Source organism: Lycorma delicatula, chromosome 6 (assembly GCF_047948215.1).
Source record: "Lycorma delicatula isolate Av1 chromosome 6, ASM4794821v1, whole genome shotgun sequence".
In the NCBI taxonomy this organism is placed as follows: Eukaryota; Metazoa; Arthropoda; class Insecta; order Hemiptera; family Fulgoridae; genus Lycorma; species Lycorma delicatula.
The window spans coordinates 100,659,310-100,682,589 of NC_134460.1; the positions used below are offsets into that span (position 1 = coordinate 100,659,310).

The 23,280-nt window shown below is 27.3% G+C and overlaps 1 protein-coding gene across 2 annotated transcripts in view; it reads right to left on the minus strand.

Moving 5' to 3' along the window:
* Positions 1-23,280, minus strand: part of ed (hemicentin protein echinoid) — a 640,582-nt gene that overhangs the window by 12,898 nt on the left and 604,404 nt on the right. For both annotated transcript variants that reach the window (XM_075368225.1, XM_075368224.1), the window contains exons 3-8: positions 21,777-22,037; positions 13,550-13,740; positions 8,465-8,730; positions 6,134-6,756; positions 4,027-4,154; positions 2,674-2,832 (exon numbers count right to left, since the gene is read on the minus strand). In XM_075368225.1, the coding sequence (XP_075224340.1) occupies positions 2,674-2,832; positions 4,027-4,154; positions 6,134-6,756; positions 8,465-8,730; positions 13,550-13,740; positions 21,777-22,037 (1,628 nt within the window). The remainder of the gene's footprint in view (positions 1-2,673; positions 2,833-4,026; positions 4,155-6,133; positions 6,757-8,464; positions 8,731-13,549; positions 13,741-21,776; positions 22,038-23,280) is intronic.

The following is a 23,280-nucleotide window of genomic DNA, read 5'->3' on the forward strand; positions in this document are numbered from 1 at the left end:
ATAACATTGAATTAATAAATAAGTTAATAGAAATTTAATTTAGTACATGTTGAACAGACATAAGAAATAAAACTAGTGGTAGAAGTAGATAAAATAGAAAATGGAGACCAATAAAAAACAGAAGGATGCAGAATAACTTAAAAAAATAATAATCTAATATCCCATGAAGAGATCAAGCAGCAATTAAATAAGTCTATAAAAATAAAATTTGAACCATTTAATTAGTGTAAATATAGTCACTTTTTATTCAGAAATTAACTTTTGAAAATTAAGACACAGGTTATACAGAGTGATAAGTTTAAAAGTAGGCTGTTATTTAATAAAATTAATTTTATTCATATTTATTACATTTACGCTGACTTTATACCAACTAATCTACAGTAAATGCTGAAAGTGGTTACCATTTTGTTCCAGACACTTATCCACACATTTAACCATTGAAATAGATACATTTCTTAACATCCAGGCGTAATTGTTTTTATTGTAGCAATAATGTTTATCTTAAGTTCTTCTAGGGTCTGAGGATTATTCTGACAAACCTTTTCCTTTGGAAAACTCCATAGATTGAGCAATATGGCTGGTTGTATTATTCTGTTGTAACCAACAGTACCTCTTCTCCTCTTCTAATAGCACGATAAACTGCATAACAATCTCTTTGTAGCATTCAGAATTTATAGTTAAATAAAGAATTATTGATCCATCTACTCGCTTGACACAACACACCACACACCTAATTTTTGCACATGAAGAGGTGACTACAAAAATATGTGGATGGATTATCTGCATAGTATACATGACAGTTTTGGCTGTTTATATATTCATTAAGGTGAAACCAAGCCTCATCAGAAAAAAAAAAACACGTATCTAAAATTGATATGTTACCACGGATAAAGTTTTTGAACCACTGCTAATAATAATTGCTTTTTTGGTAATCAGCTTCATGGAGTTCATGGAAAATTTGAATACAATATGGGTAAAACTTTAAAATTTTGCTGACCACTGTATGAGTCAACTGTACAAAATATTCACTTCTTGTCTTAACTTCCTAAGAAATTTGTGTAGGGATGCAACCATTCTCTGTTTAATTGTATTCATTACCTCTTGTGTTAAAATTGTCCACTTCTTGATTTGTGTTTTGTTACAAACAGAATCTGTCCCGAAAGAATCTTTCATGAAAGTTTTTATCAATTTCTCAATACCTTTTTTTGTTGGTGCTACCTTGTTGGATTTTTCAGTTAATTCATTCACTCATTGAATATAAGAACGCGTGGTGAATACTGTTCGACAATGAACACTCTTTCTTCTATTGATAAATGCATATTGGCCCAACACTGTTCAAATAATTAGATGTAACACCGATAGATGTAATCAGCTACTGAGACAGTTACAATCCAGTCTAATGGTCTTTCCCTTACATACCAACTGTAATACACTAAACTTCCCTCATTCAAATGAATTATTCATGCTATATTAAATTCTGATGTAAACGTTCACAAAGAAAGTAGAAGTGTATTTTTAAATTGATCACTCTGTATTTTAACCTTAAAAAAATAATAAGCATTTAGAATGTAAGTTATTTAAATTTGAAAAAAATGAAGTGATGTATAAAAGCATTGTAAGTTTATAACATATATCTTCATACCTGATTGCTTCCATAGTTTAATTTAATAGATTTATACTAGAGAGTTGGAAAATATGAAACAATATACCCAACTATGGTTATCAGTAGTTGGAGACAAGTTAACATGCTTCTTTATGGTATGTATATTCTAAAATCAATGCTTGAGTTTGGTTGTTTATTCTAATCTCACTGATTTTCAATTTTTTTTTTTAATTTTATTTAATGTTATAAAGTGGGATACCATATTAATCCTAAGTCAGCTACAAACTACGTTGCTTTACAGTGATTTTAACCTATTAAAAAATTGTTTAAATCTATTTAGTGAAATTTATCATAGCTGGACCTACGTAAATTGTCTGTAACATTCATATTTGTTGTTAATGTGATCAGTAAGCTGTAGTTCTGTTTTATCATGAATATCCTAATACAGCATAAATTCATTAGATAATAGAATTTTTCAAACGTACAATAAAAATTTTAAATTATCAGTCGTCAAACTGTACTAAAGTAATGCATTATGTTAATTACACTATTCTGTAAGTCATAACTGTTTGATCAATAACTTTCATCAATAATTTATTTTTAATTATAAGATTCTAATTTGGGTAACTTATGTCTTGTGTTAGGAGGAAATATGGAAACATTATTATTGTATCAACTTAATAAAATTCAAGAACTGGAATGAAAAATGGATAGATATGTGATTTTTATAAGTGAACGTTTCTGAGGGGTCTGATGCAGCTTTATTTGATTCATACCCACATATGTCCAGGCTTATGAAGTGATAAGTGCTCAGCCAACAAATGATTGTAAACATATATTTTGCTCCATTTTCAATTTTTAAATATATCCTAAGAAATTTATTGTATTATTAATCATGATGCTACACAAAATGGCTTAGAAATGTAGCATTTAATCTATGCTCTACTTCAATAAACAAAGAAACAGATAAATTACTAGTTTAACACTGATGATGTATTCAGCTAATAATAAATTAGTCTATTTTATCAATAAAAATAAAGTGCAGTTTTATTTGAAAATATTATACTTACGTTCAATTCTGAGGTGCATAGTAGTCTCTACCTTTTTGACTTCATTTTCAAAAGCACAAGCATAAACACCACGATCACTAGGGTTTAAATGTGTTCCATCTCGTCTATCTCTTCCAGAGAATCTCAATATACTTTGCACTGTATACACTGAATTACGTCCTGAAAATATAGAAGAGAATGAATGAGTGAGGAGAATAAATGAGTAAAGAAACACAACAGTGTTTTTCAAAAAAAAAATTGGCAGATTGTTAACAATAATTGTTATTAAACAAAAAAGTAACTTTTTCAATCAAACAAACTTAATGTAAAAGAAATTTTAAACCATATATAATAAATTAGATTACATAATTCACATTCAAAGAGAGGTTATTATTATGTATAAAAGTATTCTTGGCTATTTATAATTGTAAAACAAACTAGATATTGCGGGTAAAGTAAACTGACTAGAAATCTGAACTGCAGGTTTGGACAAGGAAGCAAATTGTCTCTAATATTGAATAATAGGTTTAATTTACACATGATGGATTTTTCAAATTACATATTATACAATAAAAATTAGGGCATGTATTTTCTGTCTAATCCATTTTCTAATATATTTTGATAATGAGGACATGACAAAAAGTCTCTCCATAAATTTCAAAGAAATGAAAAGAAATATAATTAAACTGCTTCATTCAAGATATCTAAAGTGATAAAATTCTACAGAACTTTTCCAGTAAGAAAAAAAAATTTTTGCTTGATGAAAAGTAATAAAACAAGCATATTTTTTTACTTAGTGGGTTGTGATGAATCTAATGTGGAAAAAGTAGATATTTTTATTAAAATATTTAAACTTTAGTAAGTTTAAATGTTGTAATCAATTACTTTTCATGGAATAAAGTAAGTAGGGAGACAATTAGGATCTCATTTTTTATAAGAGGAAGAGCTTTTTTTAGTTTTATGGAAAAGAATAAGATATACGTTCATTGACAAGAGCATATAAAGGAAAATTTACTAAAAATAACCAACATCATAACAACATCCAACATCCTAACCAACATCAGTAGCTAGATGCAACAAACTGTATAGGAAATGAGTGAAGAATTGTGAAAAACTGAATATGTAATTTTTTAATTACAAGATGTACTGGTGTACAAAATAATGGTTTCATCCCACTGGAAGAATTTGCCCAAAATGAATTCCTAGATTATATAAAGAATGTAAATATGCAGGAAGACAGTGACTGCTATGTCCACTGAAAAGTTATAAGGGGTGCTTTTCAAGATACAGTGTAATAGGTTTGTGTCTTGCACTTATTGTAAAGAAGAAGAAGGGAAGGAATAAATCTCATACATTAAAAAATTGTGATATTACCTTCAGATTCATCTGTTGAAATTTCATATAACTTAGGGGAAACATCTTTTCCATCTTTTAACCAACGGATAGAAGGTTTTGGTTTACCTTGAGCTTTACACATGGCACTGAACTCTGAATCACCAATGCTATAAAAATTAAAAAATAAACAATTATTATAGATTAACACAACAGATTCACTAAAATGCTACGTGTATATTTTACAATTAGGTACTTATTTCTATTGTTAATAGTATCATTATGAAAAATTGTAATCTTTTATTTAGACATACAAGTCAGAGTTACTTTCTCTGATATCAGTGTATACAATGCAGCCAGTCTTTGCGATTAATAGAATGAAGATATTGTTTTTATTATTCATCTCCTGAATTTTTTAGGATTTGACATGCTGATGTGGGACAGTATTTTTGGCTCAGTGAAGAAAACAATGTGACACTACTACATGCCTCATTCTTCATTGTAAAGGCTTACAATGAATGTGTGTTATCTTGAGAGTGGCTATGAGAGTTCTGGAAGAGAAATTATCTCATGTTCAGTTTGCCTACATCATTTTTGGTTAAAATTGTTCAGTTCTATGTTATTTACTACATATTTCTTATGATATATTTTTGTACTGTCTTGTTTTCTTCTTTCTGACAGCTGTATTTCTAGTTAGCCTAAATACAGCTGATGTTAATATATACATTTATTAATATTATTGCACTGTTCACACTCTCCTTCATAACTTGACAGAAACACGTTCATCTTATCTTATTTATTATAAAATACTACACAACAATGTAAAGAATATAATAATATAATATAACTAAATATGAAAAAGTAAACAAAGAAACATTAAATAATCATTTGAACAAGTGAATCAGTGCATTTTATTTAACGTAATGTAATTCTGTGGATTACAGTATTTAGAATAGTGGGAATGATCGTGAGCACTGTTCGACTCACATTTTCTGTGAACAATGATATCTAACATTCGTAGCACATATCTGTGTAAATATAATAAAATATTTTTTTGTTATGTACATAAAGTACAATGTAAGAATATAAGTCTATTTCTAAATAATCAGAAGTATACTGAATAGAAATTAAAAGAATGATCTAAAAATCATTGCTGTATATAAAGGAATGCATTAGCGAAACGAAAAAATCAACTTGTGTTCAATTCAAATATCAACTAAAAAATAATTTATTCTATTTTAACATTTTTAATAATATTTATACAATGAAATTTATGTGGATTAAGGAATTCAGATGCTTGTCTATTTCTTACTTTACACTTACACACATTTAAAACTTATATACAAATTGATTGTAATATTCAAATATACTAAGCGTGTTTTAACTATGCACTGGTTAGATATTAAAGAATTGAAAAGATTGAGGTACATGAGTAATGTAAATGTATTAGCACTATTAAATGAGATATTTAGTTATTTCATATAAATAAATATATATGAAAAGAAATTTCAATTGACGTATTTAGTTACTGGACATTATAAGCTAACTAAGCATTACATTTTGTAACACTGAAGATTTACAGAATATTAACCTTAATCCAAGAAAAATTCCCTCAAAATTTCTTAAGTTCAGTTATATAAAGAATAAGTTTAAACATGGTTTTGGCCTTCAGAATTTTATCATATTTTAACTTTTGAAAATGGTTTCTCAAATTATTTCTGGTGATGTGGTACTGTCATGTTGTAAGTGTTCCTAAACAATTATTTGAATGCAATACATCACTAATTGGATCAGTTTTATAATCATGGTTAAATCTATAATAAAATTTCTGCAAATTTATTAAATACTAATTTTTTATCTATCCTAAATGGCAGAACTATTAAAATCATTAATCACTAATAACTTCTTTCAGCAAATAATTGAAACTGGATCTAGTGATTTTAACTTTGGTAATCTACAGGAAAAAAGTTAAGTTATGTGTTTTTTAAAAATGTGGGTATGATCACTGTCATTTCATTTATAATTCATTTATTTTAATTTCTTCCAGTTGTTGTGGAACAAAGTCATTATAAGAAACTACCTTATCCAAGGTGATAAAAATATGTAATAATAAAACTATGATATTAATATAATCATATAACTTAATTACCGTCTGGTAACATGAGGTTGCAACTTTGAAACAATTCTTGGGGGCTGATGTACTGTTAGTACCACAGTAGCAATATCACCATGTCCCATCTCGTTAATTGCTTGACAATGATATTTTCCTTCACTACCGAGATGAGCTGATGGGATATTATATTTAGGTCCATTAACTTGGGCTGGAACTTGTGAAGATGGATTTATTTCTTCTAAATCTTTCCACCACCTATACTGTGGTACTGGCCAACCAGGAGGTGATGCAGAACATGTTAGAGTAACCCCAGAACCTTCAGTTGCTATAGGTCGATCCGGTGTTATTTGAGCTTGACCTGGTTTATGTCGTACAAGTAATGTAATCGACGCATTACCAACTCTGTTTACTCTTTGTCTTGATACAGAGGACAGATTTAATATGTTTACTGCTCTACAAGTATATGTTCCTGCAGAATCAGCTGAAACTCTATGTAATTTTAATGTATCTCCTTGCTGTCTGAAATCTGGACGACCTTCTCTAGTCCATTCAACTGTTATTGGGGGAGGATTGGCTGATACATTACATTTTATCATCACTGTTTCCCCTTCCTCTGCTTCTCTTTGTTTAGCAACTCCTGGTCCTGTTTCAACTGTCACCTGGTCAAAACCACATTGAAAATTAATCAATCTTATTTTAATCTAATATATTACAAACTAAATAATATCTATATTATTCTATAATTTTTATTAAAATTAAAATACGATTATATGGATGTATTTAAAGATGAGTATATTGCACATATCAGTATATCTAAAGTGATCTTATTTATATTAATTATGGTCTAGACAAAAATTGGCTCATCTCAACTAGTAAATTATATAACAAAAATGACAATTGAATCACGTTAAAAATTTCTAATTTCTTTTAAAGAAACTATCTTATTAAATCCTCTGATCTCTGTAGCGGAGTGGTACCATCTCTGCCTTTCATATGGAGATCCCAGGTTTTAATCCTGATCAGGGATGGTATTTATATGCTACAAAATTTCCATTTCATACTCCAATGGCACAAACTTTGAGCTTATTTGGTGAATTAATCATTAAACAAAAATCACTATAAAAAATTTGAAAATAAAGTAAGCTTATTTATTTAAAAAATTACCTTCTAGCAGCAAAATATATTAATTTACAAAAATTAATAAAAACATTTTTTCATTTTGTGCTAGTTCTTTTTTTGTTATCTCTGTTGGTAAGTTTGTAGATAGTACTTTTTTATTTTATTGATTGAAATAGTAAACATCTACATCTACAATTTAAAAATTTTATTCTTAATTAAATTATTGTAAAAATAAAGTTTTTAAGATTCAAAGATCTCTGTGAAAGTACTCAGCAGAGGTATCACAAAGAAAGAAAAACAAAATGAGAAAAATATTTTAATTAATTTTTCTATTTACATTCTTTCTGTATTATACATAAACCAGCTTCCTTTAAAGTTGAATCGCTGCATGTAACAGAAAGGGTCAGATTAATTAAGAATAAGGGTCAGATTAATTTGGGAAAGTTGTACAAAGGAATCTCTCCCTTTCTGCACAATCTGTCCCAATCTTCCTAACAGTTATAAGCCATCTAAAGCACTTGACATACAAGAGGTTCCAATCAGAGTCTTTGAGAGTAGTGAAGTTCATTAGATAGCTAGCCCCTATGATAAACAGAGTGAAAATATCACTTGTAGGCTAAACAATACCAACAATTTGGTAAGCTTAGCTAACTCATATGCAACTGTATATTTGGCCCAATAAAGAAGTTAAAGGAAACCCACTTTAATCCTCATTTTCTTCACTACTTGTGTTTTTATTTTATGTATTGTAAAAACATGTGTCAACAAGATTACAGTATTTTGGTAGAATTTTTTCAGGTAACTTTAATCCTTGTAAGTTAAAAATATTTGGTATGTATCATAATAAAATAACAAATTTTACTGAGCATCATCTTTGAAGTTAATGATTTTGCTTTCTACTCTAGCACAGGATAGAAGTTAGAAAAGAAATATCCAAAAAATAGTTAGGAAAAAATACAGGAACTTTGAAACAGAAAAGCATAAAAGAAAACAAAAATTAAATATTTAACGTAAATAAATTAAACTTAAATAAATTAAATTATTGAATGATTTTAACTAAAAGCATATTACAGCTTTGTGCTTCGCAACTGTTGGTACATCTTAAATTTCATTTAAGCATGATTAAATTCAGTTTTAAGACCATTATTTATTACGAAATGTTTGAAGTACTAAAATAATAATGTTACTTTCTTTACCATAAGTACAAATATTATTTTAAAGTAACTAACGCTCAAAAATAAAACTTACATGTGGAGGATATTGAACGTCAAGCAATATTTCAGCTTCACCAGTTTGACCAAGACCATTATCAGCAGTGCATGTATATTTTCCTGCATCTTGTAATGTAACTTTGTGCAGTGTGTGAGTAAATGCTAATGCAATAAGTCTTCCATTTCTTGCCCATCTAACATTACTAACTCTTGGCTTTGAATCAACATTACACTGTAAAGTTGCTGTTCCATCTCTTTCAACTCTTAATGGATTTTCAGGTCCGATTTCAACTCTTGGAAAATCTAAAATGAAAAAATAAAAAAGATGCAAAAACAGTTTATATAAATTTTATATGTAATAAATATCGGATAAATTACACTGATAGACAAAAAAAAAAATTAATGTTTCTCTAAGTGTGATACTATTTCTTGAATTGCTGTTTTTGCGTACATTACAGATTTGTAAATACAATTTTTCTTATCGCCCTTAGTTTTAAGTAAATTTCACTTAAAAAAAAAATGAAGGGAAAATATAGTAAAATTTATAATTTTGCATGGCCATACCTGTGTTAGAAGGATTTCGCTGATGCTTTTTTTTATAAATAGCCTCAGGAACATCCCAAATTAATTCCCAACAGTAATCGGCTAGCATTTTAGTATTCCATTTCCCTTTGTAGCGGCTTTCCATCACTGAAATGTCTTGGTGGAAACGTTCACCATGTTCATCACTTACATTTCCGAGGTTGTCCGGGAAAAATTCAGATGTGAGTAGAGGAGATGTATTTTCAAAGACATATTACACCCCATAGCTCTGTATGAAGTAAGAAGTTACTTAACAGTATCATGGTAATTGTCGGATTTTTGTTTGCCAAGAAAAGTTTTGCAAATGTCTTTAAATGAAGCCCAAGCTGCACTTTCTACATTATTTAACATTGGGTTAAATACATCATCTTTGACCAACTCTCTTATTTGAGGATCAACAAATATTCTTTTAATTTTTCCTTCACTTACATTCAGAAATTTCTGCCTGATGTACAAAATTCTGGGACAATCCTTCATTTCTTTTACAAAATTTTTCATTAGTCCTAGCTTGATATGGAGAGGGGTAAAAATATTTTTCCCATTTGGAGTTAGTTGTCTCATTTCTTCTACTATTTGGTAACATAATGTTTATCCCTAGCCTGGCTGTCCCACTCACAAAGAAAACACATGTAGTTAGTATGACCAACTGCATACCTAACGAAATAACAGTAACTTTCAAATCACCACATATGTTCCAGCTATGTTTTTTATAATTTATTTTTTCAAGAACGTATTTCATCACATCATATGTCTCTTTCTAATTAATACCATAAGCGACTGGTATTGAAGGATATTTGTTACCATTGTGTAGTAGAACCGATTTTAAACTATACTTGGATGAATCTTTCAAAAGACACCATTCGTCAGGTTTATGAAGTTGTCCTATGTGCAACATCAGCTCATCAGTATTTGTGCAATAAACCAAATTATTTTCATCAATAAAGTACTGAGAAAGTTCTTTTTGTCAGCTTCGAAAGCCAAAATTTTTGTATTTTTTTAAAGTAAATTCCAACCTTGCGTCTTGATCCTAACAGTTCAGCTTGATTTTTTGATAAATTTAAATCCCTAACCAATTCATTTAAATCACCTTGTGATATAAGATGTGGTTTATTGGAAGATAATTCAAAATCAAAATCATTGTTGTCTTCTTCAGTACTGCCTGATTCTTCAACACTGCTTTCGAAACATACATTCACAGGTGGCTCCTTCCATGTACCTTTCAGCCATCCTCTTAAAAGTAAACAGAACAATTGTGCATACTATATGAGGAGCCTATGTCTTATCCTGATCACCAATTTTACACTGAAAGTACAAAATGATATGCTTTTCTAATTAAAGGTGTAATGTGTTTTCTATTTGATTTTACAGTAAACTCACCACATACATAACAAAAGACATCCAGACCATTTACACAATTTTGAGGCATTATGACACTGCACTGTTAACAAACTTAAGACAACAATAAGACTGAACAAAATTAATTCATTCCTAAATCCAGTGCTTAATACAAACAACACAACTATGTTTTCAGCTACATGTTTTGACCTGCACAGATATGATTAATCTTGTCCATGAAGGCTCACTCTTCAGTATTAGATAACTTGTCATATTATGACAAGTTTCACCAAATATGTCATAATATGACTATGATATGATTTAATTATTTATCTAGTATTGTTTATTTATAGGTTACAAATTATGTTAACAAAGTTAAACAATAAAAATTGAGCTAACAAAATACAATATAAGAGCTTAAAATGCTAACTATATGTTGAAAAATGAAAAAAATTCTTCAATTAAAATTTAAAAGTTTTTCAAAAATTGGGGGGTGAGAAAGATTCTGAGTTCATATTCGTTTTCATGCTATTAATATATACATTACAATTTGATTAACTCTACATGTATTTTCTAAATAAAACTAAATACAGAAATACCCCATTTATAACATTTATAAACTACATATAAATCATGACAGTCAAGTCCTAAATGTTTAGGAGTAAATGAGAATTAAAAAAAAAATTTATAATTTAAAAAACAATAAAATATATGATGACTGATTAGTCAACGTCCAGCAAAAACGACTAAATATAAATTGGTGAAAATTTTTATTCATGTTCTTCTTATGGTGTTAGTGCACAGTAAGAAAGGATTTCTTGAAATTTCAAATTTAAAGGGTTAAAATGGAGTAACCATGAAATTGACTATTTTTTTAATTTCTCAGTAAAAATCTAATGTGGACACCACATGACTTCCTTGTACGCCTATTAAATTACATGTACACATTTTTTTCTGCACTTCATTTAAACTTATTTCATTTGAAAGTGAGATATGATCCTACAATTCTTTAATAAAGAGGACAGTTACACAATTGAATTGTGATGAACACCACATACATCACATTTTTTGTTCTGTCCATATCAGCATTTTAAATTAGTTTATGTATTAATTTTGTTTCACATCGGTCAAAGAAGTTATGTGGTGTAAATGAGAACGTGTTGGATCTGTAACCATGCGTGCATTGGTTCGAATCAGACTTCATATACATATATTTTTTTTAACTTTTTTTCTTAATTTAAATATATTGATTTATTAATAATTATTAACCTCTAATTGTAAAAATTTTTGAATTAAAATGAAAAGTACATAAAATTTTATTTCACTAATAATTTCTGATTTTTTTCATATTTTTTTAATGTTATTATTGAATTATTATTTATTAAATTTTTTTTACAATCAGAGGTTAATAATTATTAATAAATTAATATATTTAAATTTAAAAAAAGGAGGTGAAGCCAGATCTGAACCAATGTGCCTTCCTCTTGTAAGATCTAAATATTTCATTAATTAAAATTTTATTTGGAACCAATTTTAATTTATTTTATATTTTTACCAATTTAAATTTAATTTTAATTTTTACCAATTTTATATTTTTATTTGGAACCAATTAAAATTTTATTTTAGCTCTGGAACCAATGAAAATAAGTACCACTTATGATATATTGCTAGAAAGCTCTCAAGGAGGGCTTAATACTGCAGTCAAAAAAAGTAGAAAATCCAAATTTATTTAGAAGTCTGACTGTAGAAGTCTGTTTGGCCCAGTCGATTGCAATCAAAATGAGAGGTGCACAACTAGATGTTACAACAGTCCTAAATCCAAAATTTCAAAATCCTATGGCTAATCGTTTTTGAGTTATGCAAGATACATATGTAAATACAGACGTCATGATAAAACTAATCAAAATTGATTCAGGAACAGTTAAAATGCATATTTCTGCTGAAATCTGAAATTTTTTGGGATTACAATACTTGTTTTACTTTGTTCAAGGAAATAAAAATGAAGATATCAACTTGATTTTTGGTGTTACCTTCATGTGAATATTTATGTCAATTTTTAGATTTTTGAAATTTGACCTTGAAAGGGGTGAAGAAATATAAAAAAATTTGAACAATGGTTGCAAATTTTCCCCAACTCCCACTATATAAATGAAATATTCCCTAGATCTATTCACTATATGGATAGGCTTGCAAATACTTTTCAGATAAATATCTAAAAACACTTTTAAGGTTTTTTGATTTTTAATATTTTAAGCTGTAAAAAAAAGATTATTTTATATATATATATAAAATAATAATAAATAATATATATATATATTTTAGTAAAAATTTAAAACACTGGATATACTAAAATCAACAAGAAGAGCATTTCAAATAACAACTTTACAAAATACACATGTTCTTTGATAAAGCATTGAATTACTTTCATAACCAGTGTCAACAACAAACAAGAGGGTGATCAATGGCTGACAACTGTCAAGGTTGATGCAGGGTATTTTATTACAAAAAGAATTTGTCAAACAGGTAATACAGAAAGTAAGTTTTAATTAAATGCTATTTTATTTAATACTACATTGTTTTATTATTTTTACGTCATATCTTTTCTATCTTTTGCACCAATTGTAATAAACATGTATCAGATTATTGTTTCATTTATTTGTTAATGTGAAGGACTACATAACAATCTAAATTAAAATCAAGTGGGAGATGATAAAATGTTTGAAAAGTGTATTTCAAATACATTCACATATTATACAAGATTTTCGTAACATTATATACGAAAAGTATTTACAAAAGTTAAAATAATATATGTGTCAATTATTAAAAGTAATTATAAAATAATTAAAATAAATTTGAAGCACATTTAAATTAATAAATATAAAAACTGATATGATTTAACTGAGCTACTGAAAAATTTTTTCAACGTAGGGAAAACATAACAATAGAGAATACATGTTGTAATTAAAATAATATAATCTGATTTTACAACTTTAAACAATTTTTTGTAACTTCATTAGTAAGACATTCTTTGTCATAAAAGGAAATAAGTTTTCTTTTTAGATGACTTCTTATTAAACTTTCTTAATTATCAAACAAATAAAAGTAAATACTTAATTACTTTCCTAAGACACAGAATGAAAATGTTACAAAAACTGTTCAATTCAAAAATAACAAAATAAGATTAAATAAAAGTAAGAAAACTTACAATGAACATTAAGTGTGACAGTTGCTTCCAACTTAGTACCAGCTGGCATAGCTCTATTCCAAACAGTACAACGGTATACAGCACCATCATCATTTTTGGACAGTTTCAGTGTTAAAACAGATGTTGCACCCATCTCTGTTGTAGTCCGTACAGCCGAGTCAATGGGGTCTCTAACACCTTCTCTGTACCATCTGTAATGACAAAATTTTATTATTATACTATACTTATATTTTTTATTTTTTTTAGACTTAGAATATTAAAATATTAAATGTAACAGATAGTAACACATATATTCATAAACACATACACAAGGGATGTACAATTATTATATAATTGTTCTAGTGCAATCCTGAATACATGTACACTAAATATTACATTGTGTTTATTATATGCAAACATCTCATTTGAATAACTAATACTTACTGTCTAAAATAATGTCAGCAAAAGTTTTGTCAGACAAGATATTCCTTTTCAAGTTTTAAACAGCAGTGATGTCAAATGATTTTCATGAACTACATTAACCTAAGCCATTGTAATGAAATTTTGTTTGAATAATGAACTTGGGAATAAGAAAATTTATTTACCAAGTTTATAATTAGCATATTCTAAAAAGGATAAAATTAAATAAATAGAAAACTAACAGTTTTTAAGATGATGATAGAGATTCTGCAGGATGCTGTATTCATAAGGAGCTATGGAAGTAATATTGAAAATAAATTTAGAAAATAAAATCAATAATGATGAAGAAACATGAAGTTGTAATTATAACGATAGATTTTTAAATACATAAACTTCCTTTAAATATTTCGGAAGTATTATGATAAATGAACAGTAATATAAAAGAGGAAATACTGACTTTACTAAATACACACATACAGAAATATTGTGATAAGAATGCTTACTTCAAGGATGTCATTGAAATACAAGATTCACATATATAAGCCAGTCATCAGACTAGCAAAAGTTTTATATATGGAGTCAAAGATCTTAGCAAAACACTAAGCAAGAAAATGTACAAACTCGTACAATTTCAAAACAATTTAAGTAGTTCAATAAATTGTAGTGGGTAGCATAGGAAAAAATATTGAGATTCAAGGGTTTTTTAATGAGGTAGATATACTAACAATAATGAAAAGCTGGACTGAGTGGGTATATGCTGAGAAGGAAAGTAGTTTTATAAAGAACATGTTTGTGTGTGAGGAAAGCGAGGAGAGAGAGAGGTTTTGGGAAGACCTAAACAGATGAGAGGATGTTGTGAGAGAGGATTTGCAGTTTTTCAGAGGAGATGAGCATATTGTAGTGGACAGACAAGAACAGAGTAGACTAAAAAGTAAGGCAATGAACCAAATTTGATTTACATGGCTAGCAATATAAGAAAGTTTGTATATTATTATAGCATAATTCATCTCTTTAGAATAAATATAAAAAAAAATTGATGTGAACACCACATGACTTCATTGTACACCTATTAAATTACATATATACATTTTAAAAAAATGAGAGAACATAAAATTTTATTTCATTAATAATTTCTTAATTTTTTCATATTTTTTTTATTGTTATTATTGAATTATTATTTATTGTAATTTTTTTTTACAATCAGAGGTTAATAATTATTAATAAATTAATGTATTTAAATTTAAAAAAAGGAGGTGAGGTCACATCTGAACCAATGTGCCTTCCCCTTGTAAAATCCAAATATTTCATTAATTAGAATTTTATCTGGCTATAACTCTGGAACCAATGAAAATAAGTATCACTTATTATATATCGTTAAAAAGCTCTCAATGAGGGCTTATTATTGCAAGAAACCGGCCAAAATCCAAATTTTTTGAATTTTGGGCTTTTTTGGACACTTTTGGTCCAATCAAAAGGGGAGGTGCACCACTAGATGTTGCAACAGTCCTAAATCCAAGATTTCAACATCCTATGGCAATTTGTTTTTGAGAATGTGAGATACATACGAAGAGATGTCATGACATGCCCAAGAGATGTCATGACGAGATGTCATTCCGAAACTAGTCAAAATGGATTCAGGGGTGGTCAAAATCGATATTTCCATTGAAACTGAAATCTGAGATTATTTACGATCACAATATTTCCTTTACTTCATACAGGGAGGTAAAAATTGCATTGGAAGGTTTGTATTTATTTCTATTATTCACAAAGAACTTAAAAAAATGTACTCGTATATTTTTTTTTGCTGGAAAACAAATATTTTTTAAAATATCATTTCACATTCTGTAATTAAAAATAAAAGATATACTAGCATCACTGGTTTTTCATTAAATAAAGTAATTCAACTCAAGTAAAGATGAACGCAGAATTTAAATGAATGCACTGATTGTGTAAGAAATTTAAACAAAATACAAATAATTTAAAACTATATTTTAAATGAATGATTAAGAACTTTCTAATTAATTTGTATGAGTGTATATATTAAAAAGAAAGAGAGCGTGAAAGGAAAGGATATACATACAAAAGTTGCATATCTGCACTTTTTTTGTTTCTTAACAACCAGCTTGAAATGAATGAATTTTTAAACCACTTAAAAAGGAAATACTACTTACTAAGAAGTAATAATTCATTTTCTTATTCTTTCATTAAAATAAATTTTTAAGACAAAATTATAATGAAATTAGTTATGCCTTTTTTTCAATAATTAGTTAAAATTTTCAGTAATAAAGTGCACAAATCTTTTGTACTCTCAAGTTCCATTTGAAAGTTTTAATTGCACTGTTGATGAGTTGAATCATTCTAAAGGGAAATCTTTGTCATTATCAAGAAGAAAGAGAGAAAGAAAGTTGGGGAGGAAGGAGAAAACACAAAGGGAAAAGATATATAAATATATAATATACGAGTATCTGTCTTTGAGTTCCTTATCATTCAACAGAAATATCTTGAACTCATTCTTACTTCAGTCATTTTATTTTTGATTTTCAAGATAATGCTGGTTTTAATAACTAAATTAGGAATGGTAATTCAAAGTGAAATTAAATTATTAAGTGAAATATAAGTTACATTAAGTGAAATTAAAAAAGTATACATTCAACTAATCAGTTTATAAGATGATGAATCTATTTTTGAATAATTAAAGTTTGAAAGCTTTTTAACAAATAATAATAAAAAATTACCTTTAGACCTTTTTCCTGGCTGATTAGTTATTATTTTTCAGTGCTTGGTGTATTGAAGTAAGCACTCTGGTTTACATATTGCATAAATCTCCGTACAGAATTATTCAGTTTAAAGTGAGGGAAGAAACTGTTTATCCTACCTCATAACTCAAGAACTAGTTCATTTACATCAGTACAGGCTATGCTTTGTAGTGATGCTACCACTGGTAAAACTGTCAAACCAGCCTCTAAGCATGATTTCTTAAACATAACAGTATATACTTACTTTACTTTATTGAGATTATGAGCCCTGAATATCATTTGCTGTCCTCATAATATACCTCCATCTGTTCCTGTTTTGAACTTCCTTCTTCCAGGAATGGAATCATTTATTCATCTTGTTCTTGGTTTTCTAATTGATTGCCGTCTTGCTGGTAATCCTTGACTTGAAGATTTGCATATCCAAACTGTGTTTACAATATCTGGTTACTTCATCGATTGAAAAATTTATTCTTTTTTTTACATAGTTTTTCTATATCTTGTTTGGCATCCTTCATCTTCATGCTCATATCATAGAATGGAGCATACTACTGCACTGTGCAACTCAATTTTTGTCCTACCTGACAATGCTTTTTATTTAAATGAATTAACTAATACATAAACATATTAAACAGTTTAAGTCAATAAAGACTAAGTTAATGAACAGGTGGCTTTTTTGGATAGTAAAGTAAAGCTTAAGGAGAATAATAATAATAATAATATATATATAATTAAATTGTAATAAATATATATTCTTGATTAAAAAACAAATTTACTTGGATCAACTGCTTTGATCATTATCTTTTAGTAATTGTCAATCATCATTAAGCAAAGACTCATAAAATAAATTTATTAACTATGATTCCTAAGGTTAGGATTTAATCCTTACTTCACATTCAACAATTTTCCAGATAAGTAAATTAGAGATTGTACATTCAAGGTTAAAAATCAGAGGTTTAAACAGTTGCTATATTATTTTGTATAGATTAATAATATTTATAACAACATTTAAATATTATTTTAGATTGTAAAGAAACATATGATCCAAACGAGGGAAATTTTCGTAACATAAACTTGCCCTTAAAAGTATCTATGAATTAAAAAAATTCTTAAAAATATCTAGATGCAATTTTTATGTAATGTCAATCTCTATAACAATGGAATAGGGAAATTAGGAAACCTGAAAAGAAAAGAATAGATCTTAAAACATGGTTTATAAATAGAAGAATATGTAATGAGGTTTAAAAATGAATTACAAAAGGAAAAACTTTTATGGAGCTTTTAAAACGGAAAATTAATTTGATGAGTCATGTAAGACATTCAGGTTCAAATTTATTTTGAAAATAAAAATATAAGGGTAAACAAAGATTAGAAAATATAAAGAAAATAACTCAATTGTTTGATGTGGTAAATATTTTGGGATTGAAAGATGTTCAGAAAAGAAGAAAACTGAGAACAATATCCAACCAGTCAAACAGCAGATGAAAAAAACATTAATAAAAAATTAAATGATGGTAGGGTAAGGATAACTTGTAGTGGAAATCTAGCATTTTAATCTGAGTTGTTGAAGAAGTTAAAAACTGTTAAAGAAAATGGTTAAAATAAAAAAAATAATCAAAGATTCCCTGTGCCATTCACATAGAAAGCCATATCATCTTTACAGATTACAAACATAAAGGAAATTTGATTTAGAGTTTCATCAATGTTGTTGCTCTTTGTCTATTGTCAGATATGAAATGAGGTAGGTGAATCAATCTGTTGTTAGCAGCCATTCTTCAATTCATGAGGCAAATGGAATTTTAGATTGATTATTTAACTGCATTTAATTAAAATGTTGCAGTATGAGTAAATAGGAATCTATTTTTGAAAAAAATGTAAATACATTTTCTACTGTTTGATCTGTTTTAACTAAATAACTTTAATAAATATGAAGTAATAGACTGAAAATAATAGTAATGTTATCTTATGTGTGATAACCATTTAAGATTGTATTGTGTGCAATTACAACTTACAACAGTGGTTTACCCTAGTTCTGAGGTCATAAAATGAAAACGTGGAACAGCCATTTACAATATAATATTATAAAATAAACCTTACACATACATGTGAATATATATACATATATACATACAAGCAAGTGTGTACATGCAAGGGTACTTCTTACCTATCAAAACAATTAGTGAATTTAATGTTAGGCTAAGTTATTCAATTAATATTTTCTTAAATTTTACGTGATATAAGAAAGAAAAATAAAATAAAAATAAAAATTAACATAAGTATTGCAAAATATTATTCATAAAAGTTTGTGGGAATATTAGTAAACATAAGGAGATTTCCCTAGAGATAAATACATAACAAAGTTTTTTCTTTTCTTTTACTTTTTTAAATTTAAAATATCATAATGAAACTTATTCATTAAAAAAATATTTTTTTGTTTTGTCTTGATTGTTACATTTAGACTGCATTCAACTTTTGTAAATTAAAAATCTCATTCAAATTATAACAGTAACTACATCTATACAGCAATCTCTCAAGACTAATTTTAATTTTAATTAAAATGAAAAACAATCTGGATTAAAAAAACAAATTAAAATTAATAGTTTGGAAAAATAAATTATTATTATTATTATTTGAGTTTTAACTTTTCTATTTATAAAGTAACAATTTATAATCACAATTAAACTTTGATTATTTCAATTTTTATTGAATGTAATTTGTATAATTGTTATATAAAGCAGAATATAAAAAAAAGTACTAATTAAACTTTTTATATAAAAGAGGTGGCTTTTTATATAAAAGAGAGTTAGTCGGTGGTTAACTGATATGACAGAGTCACTGCAGGTCTCACTTCATATTCAAGTAGGTTTACATTTATTTTGGTGTTAATCCCAATTTGTTAAGCTCAAAAATAAACAATATTGAAATGAAGGTAATGAAATGGAAAAAGTAAGATAATTAAATAATAAGATATGGTAACACAACACACAACTGAAGCAGGAGAATTTTGTAATTTAGGTTGTAAAATAAATTACAAGGATGGACAATGGAGATATCAAAAGCAGATTGTCAAAAGGTAAAGGAGAATGTTGAAAATTAAATGGGTCAATGAAACTCAAAATGAAGAGATCTTAAAATGAATAGGAGAGGAGAGAACTTTACGCTTGTAAAGAGACAAACTACCTTGTTGATTCACATACAGACATCCAGCCTTAATTAATCTGGTGATAGAGAAACATGTAAAAGATACTTGTCCCTCTATTACCAGAGGGACATTTAGATGATAAAAACTTCATAATAAGACAAAGGTAGGAATAAATAAAATAGATAATCTATAATGTGAGATGTTAAGGTTAAAACATTAACAGAGAAGAGAAAGGAATAAAGAATAGCATCATACCAGTCTACTGACTGATGACTAGAAAAAAAAACAAAATGTTAATAAAATATACTGAACAAGTTCACCTGCTATACTGTTTTTATGGAATATATCTGTTAGAAAAAATATAAAATAACCTTATTTTCCTATTGACTGAGCCAGAAAGAAGGTAATAATAATATATTTTTAGATATACTTCAAAACTGAAGTTTGTTACTTATAGAATTTAATTGTAGATCCAAAAATAACTAATAAAACAAACATACACAAAGAAATAAAATTTTCCTATAGAAACTAGAAAAGATTGTGAAACAATAAATGTTGCATTAAATAAATAAGTAAAATTTTATTCAGATCATTATAAAATTGTTAGATTGTATACATCATATACTCATAGTAATGGTTAGGTATGCTATTAATGGTTAAAATAGGCCTTCTATTTGCCAGAGGTAAAAATCAGAACTTTGTAAAAAAACAATATACAATTAATTATATAAAAAATAGAATAAGAATAGAAAAAAAAGAATTAAATAGAAAATAGAAGTAATTAAAATCCATATCAAAAGGCTGCACACAAATAATAAATATATGAAATAATAGTAAAGCAGATACAAAAGGTACAGAAAGGTAACAATTTTCAAGTTTGTTAAAGAAAATTATTTGACTGTACATTGTCATTACTAGTTAAAAATTTAGGTTATTTTATATAGTATATAAAGAGTTTTATTGGCTCTATAAAAAATATTAATTAATTTTAAATAATGATATGATTTTTTAAAGTATTTTATTGCTATGTAGACATGTTTTTTTAAATTAAAACTAAGATCCATTGTTGTGTAAGAAAGTACTATGGTGAGTAAAAATAGAAAATTGATAAAGGTAAAATTTGAAAAGGTGGATATTTTTATTATTATTTTAGAGTGAGATTTTTTTTATTGAGTAATTCAAAAATAAATATAAATTATTAGTCAGAATTTCTAATTTGTTAAATATCAGTCAGCATAATTAAAATTTTACAGGCGATAAACAATGATAGGAGATGACATCATTGTATCTTAATGCTCATACTGACTTCTGCATAATAAATATTTAATTATGGTAATAAGCTTACCTATAATTTTATTAAGACATTTCAAACTGAAACAATAAGATGTGATTTTGTTGCAGAGAAATTAGTTTAACCACCTGAATAATTATATCATTGAAGTTCAGTTTTTTCATTGAAAATTAGTTTTATCATCTAATAAGGCAGCTAAGAAATTTCACATTATGGACAGTAGAGATACTATTATTATTTATAAAATAGAATGGCATTCACACAATTTGCATTCTTATCTACACCTGAGATGTCTTATGTCTACATATGACCTACATTACTGTAGGTTTTGATTTAACTTACTGCTTGAAAAGAAAGATGAATATATGGGGATAAATTTATCCCTGGAACTTTCCTCAAATTTCAATAAGTAAAGTGATAAAAGAATCATCCAGATTGGTTCACTGGTTCTTCAATTTTAAGCTTACATATACACAAATGAACAAAACATGGATGTCTTATTTATATTGTGTGTATATATATAGACTTTTCTGTAATCTTTGTACATTTTCTAACAAATTATTCAGTTATTAAAAGATACATAGGGTTAATTAATTGAGCAGAATGAAAAAGAAACTATGGTTACAGATTATGTAATTTTACCTGATGACAGGATCTGGGCTACCACCAGCCGAAGAACAAGCAAGTTCAAGTGGTTTACCCTCAGTAGCTGTAGGGTTAGATGAAGGAGATACTTTAGGTTGTCCTGGTGGTGTCAAAACGGTAACAATAAACGCTTGTGAATGAAGATCTCTACCACTACCACCAGCTTTAAGACGGCATTCAAATTGACCATTGTCTCTTTCATAACTAGCATTTGAAATTAAAAGATCATATCGTCCTTGATCCGGTCTGAAATCCAACCTGCAACAAATATCAATATCAATATTAATAAATAAAAAAATAAAGTTATAAGTAATATCATAACGAATCACTATAATATTCAGATAAGTACAAATTTAATAAAATGTTCAAATGTTTAAGTGAAAAAAAATTATGTATACATTTTTTATAAGACAGTATTTCTCTTATATCTATTATTATTAAAAAAAAGCAAAATAAGTGATTCATACTTTTATATTATACTCATAGAATAATAAAAAAAAGGTAGCGACTACAACTAGCGCTCGCGTCGAGAAGAAGTGAAAACAGGAATAACATAGACAGGTAAAAATAATAAGGTAAATGGGCTATCCAATAAATTATTCAGGGTTACTTAACTTAGTAAGAGATGGAGAGAATAAAATCTTTTAGCTAAAGAATTGCATTACAAATTATAAATCGGATAATTTATAATTATTTTTTTTTTTCTGTACATATTGTACAGAAAAAAAGGGATAATAAAAATTAACATAAAACAGAAAGGGATGGAAAAGTATCTTAAACTAATCAAATTATAAAAAAAAAAAATAAAAATAAATTTTATTACAATAGTCGTGGTACATCTTTTCCGACGAATTTGTAGATTAATAAATTGTTTCTCTAAACAATGAAAAATAACTATTATATCCAGTAAATAAAAACGGGGTTAAACATTTTACGCCAATGCAGATATGTTCAGTAATTCTAGCAAGAAAATATTAGTCATCACATTGCCATAAGCAACAGTCTACAATAGCAATTATATGGTTTATGTTATTACGAAATCGATACAATATTCTACTTTTCTCTCCAATAGTAGTTTTAAAAGACTTTTTCTCTCATATCAATCCATACTACCAAAACAATTATTTTAAATTATAGTATTATCACATTTTCTTATTCAGGTTATTAAAACGAACATAAAATTAATATATATATAAAACTCTTAAATAGGGATTAGTTGAAAAGTTGTTAATATGGTGCGGGGAGGAACCGTTGTTAAAAAAAAACTCAAGTCGGGCAAGCGCAATTAGAAAAAAATAGTTTTTTCTATCGGTTTCACATGTTCATTAAGCCGTGTTAGGTTAAAAAGCAGTAAAAAAATAATTTTTCTTTAGGTTTTACTTAGGTTATGTATTTAAAGAAAATTACTGTTATGAAATGAAAACACAGTTTATCATAAAACTGTTTGGGAAAGAAAACCTTTGTATTTAAATAAAAACTTTTTGGATACTTTGCCTTTAAT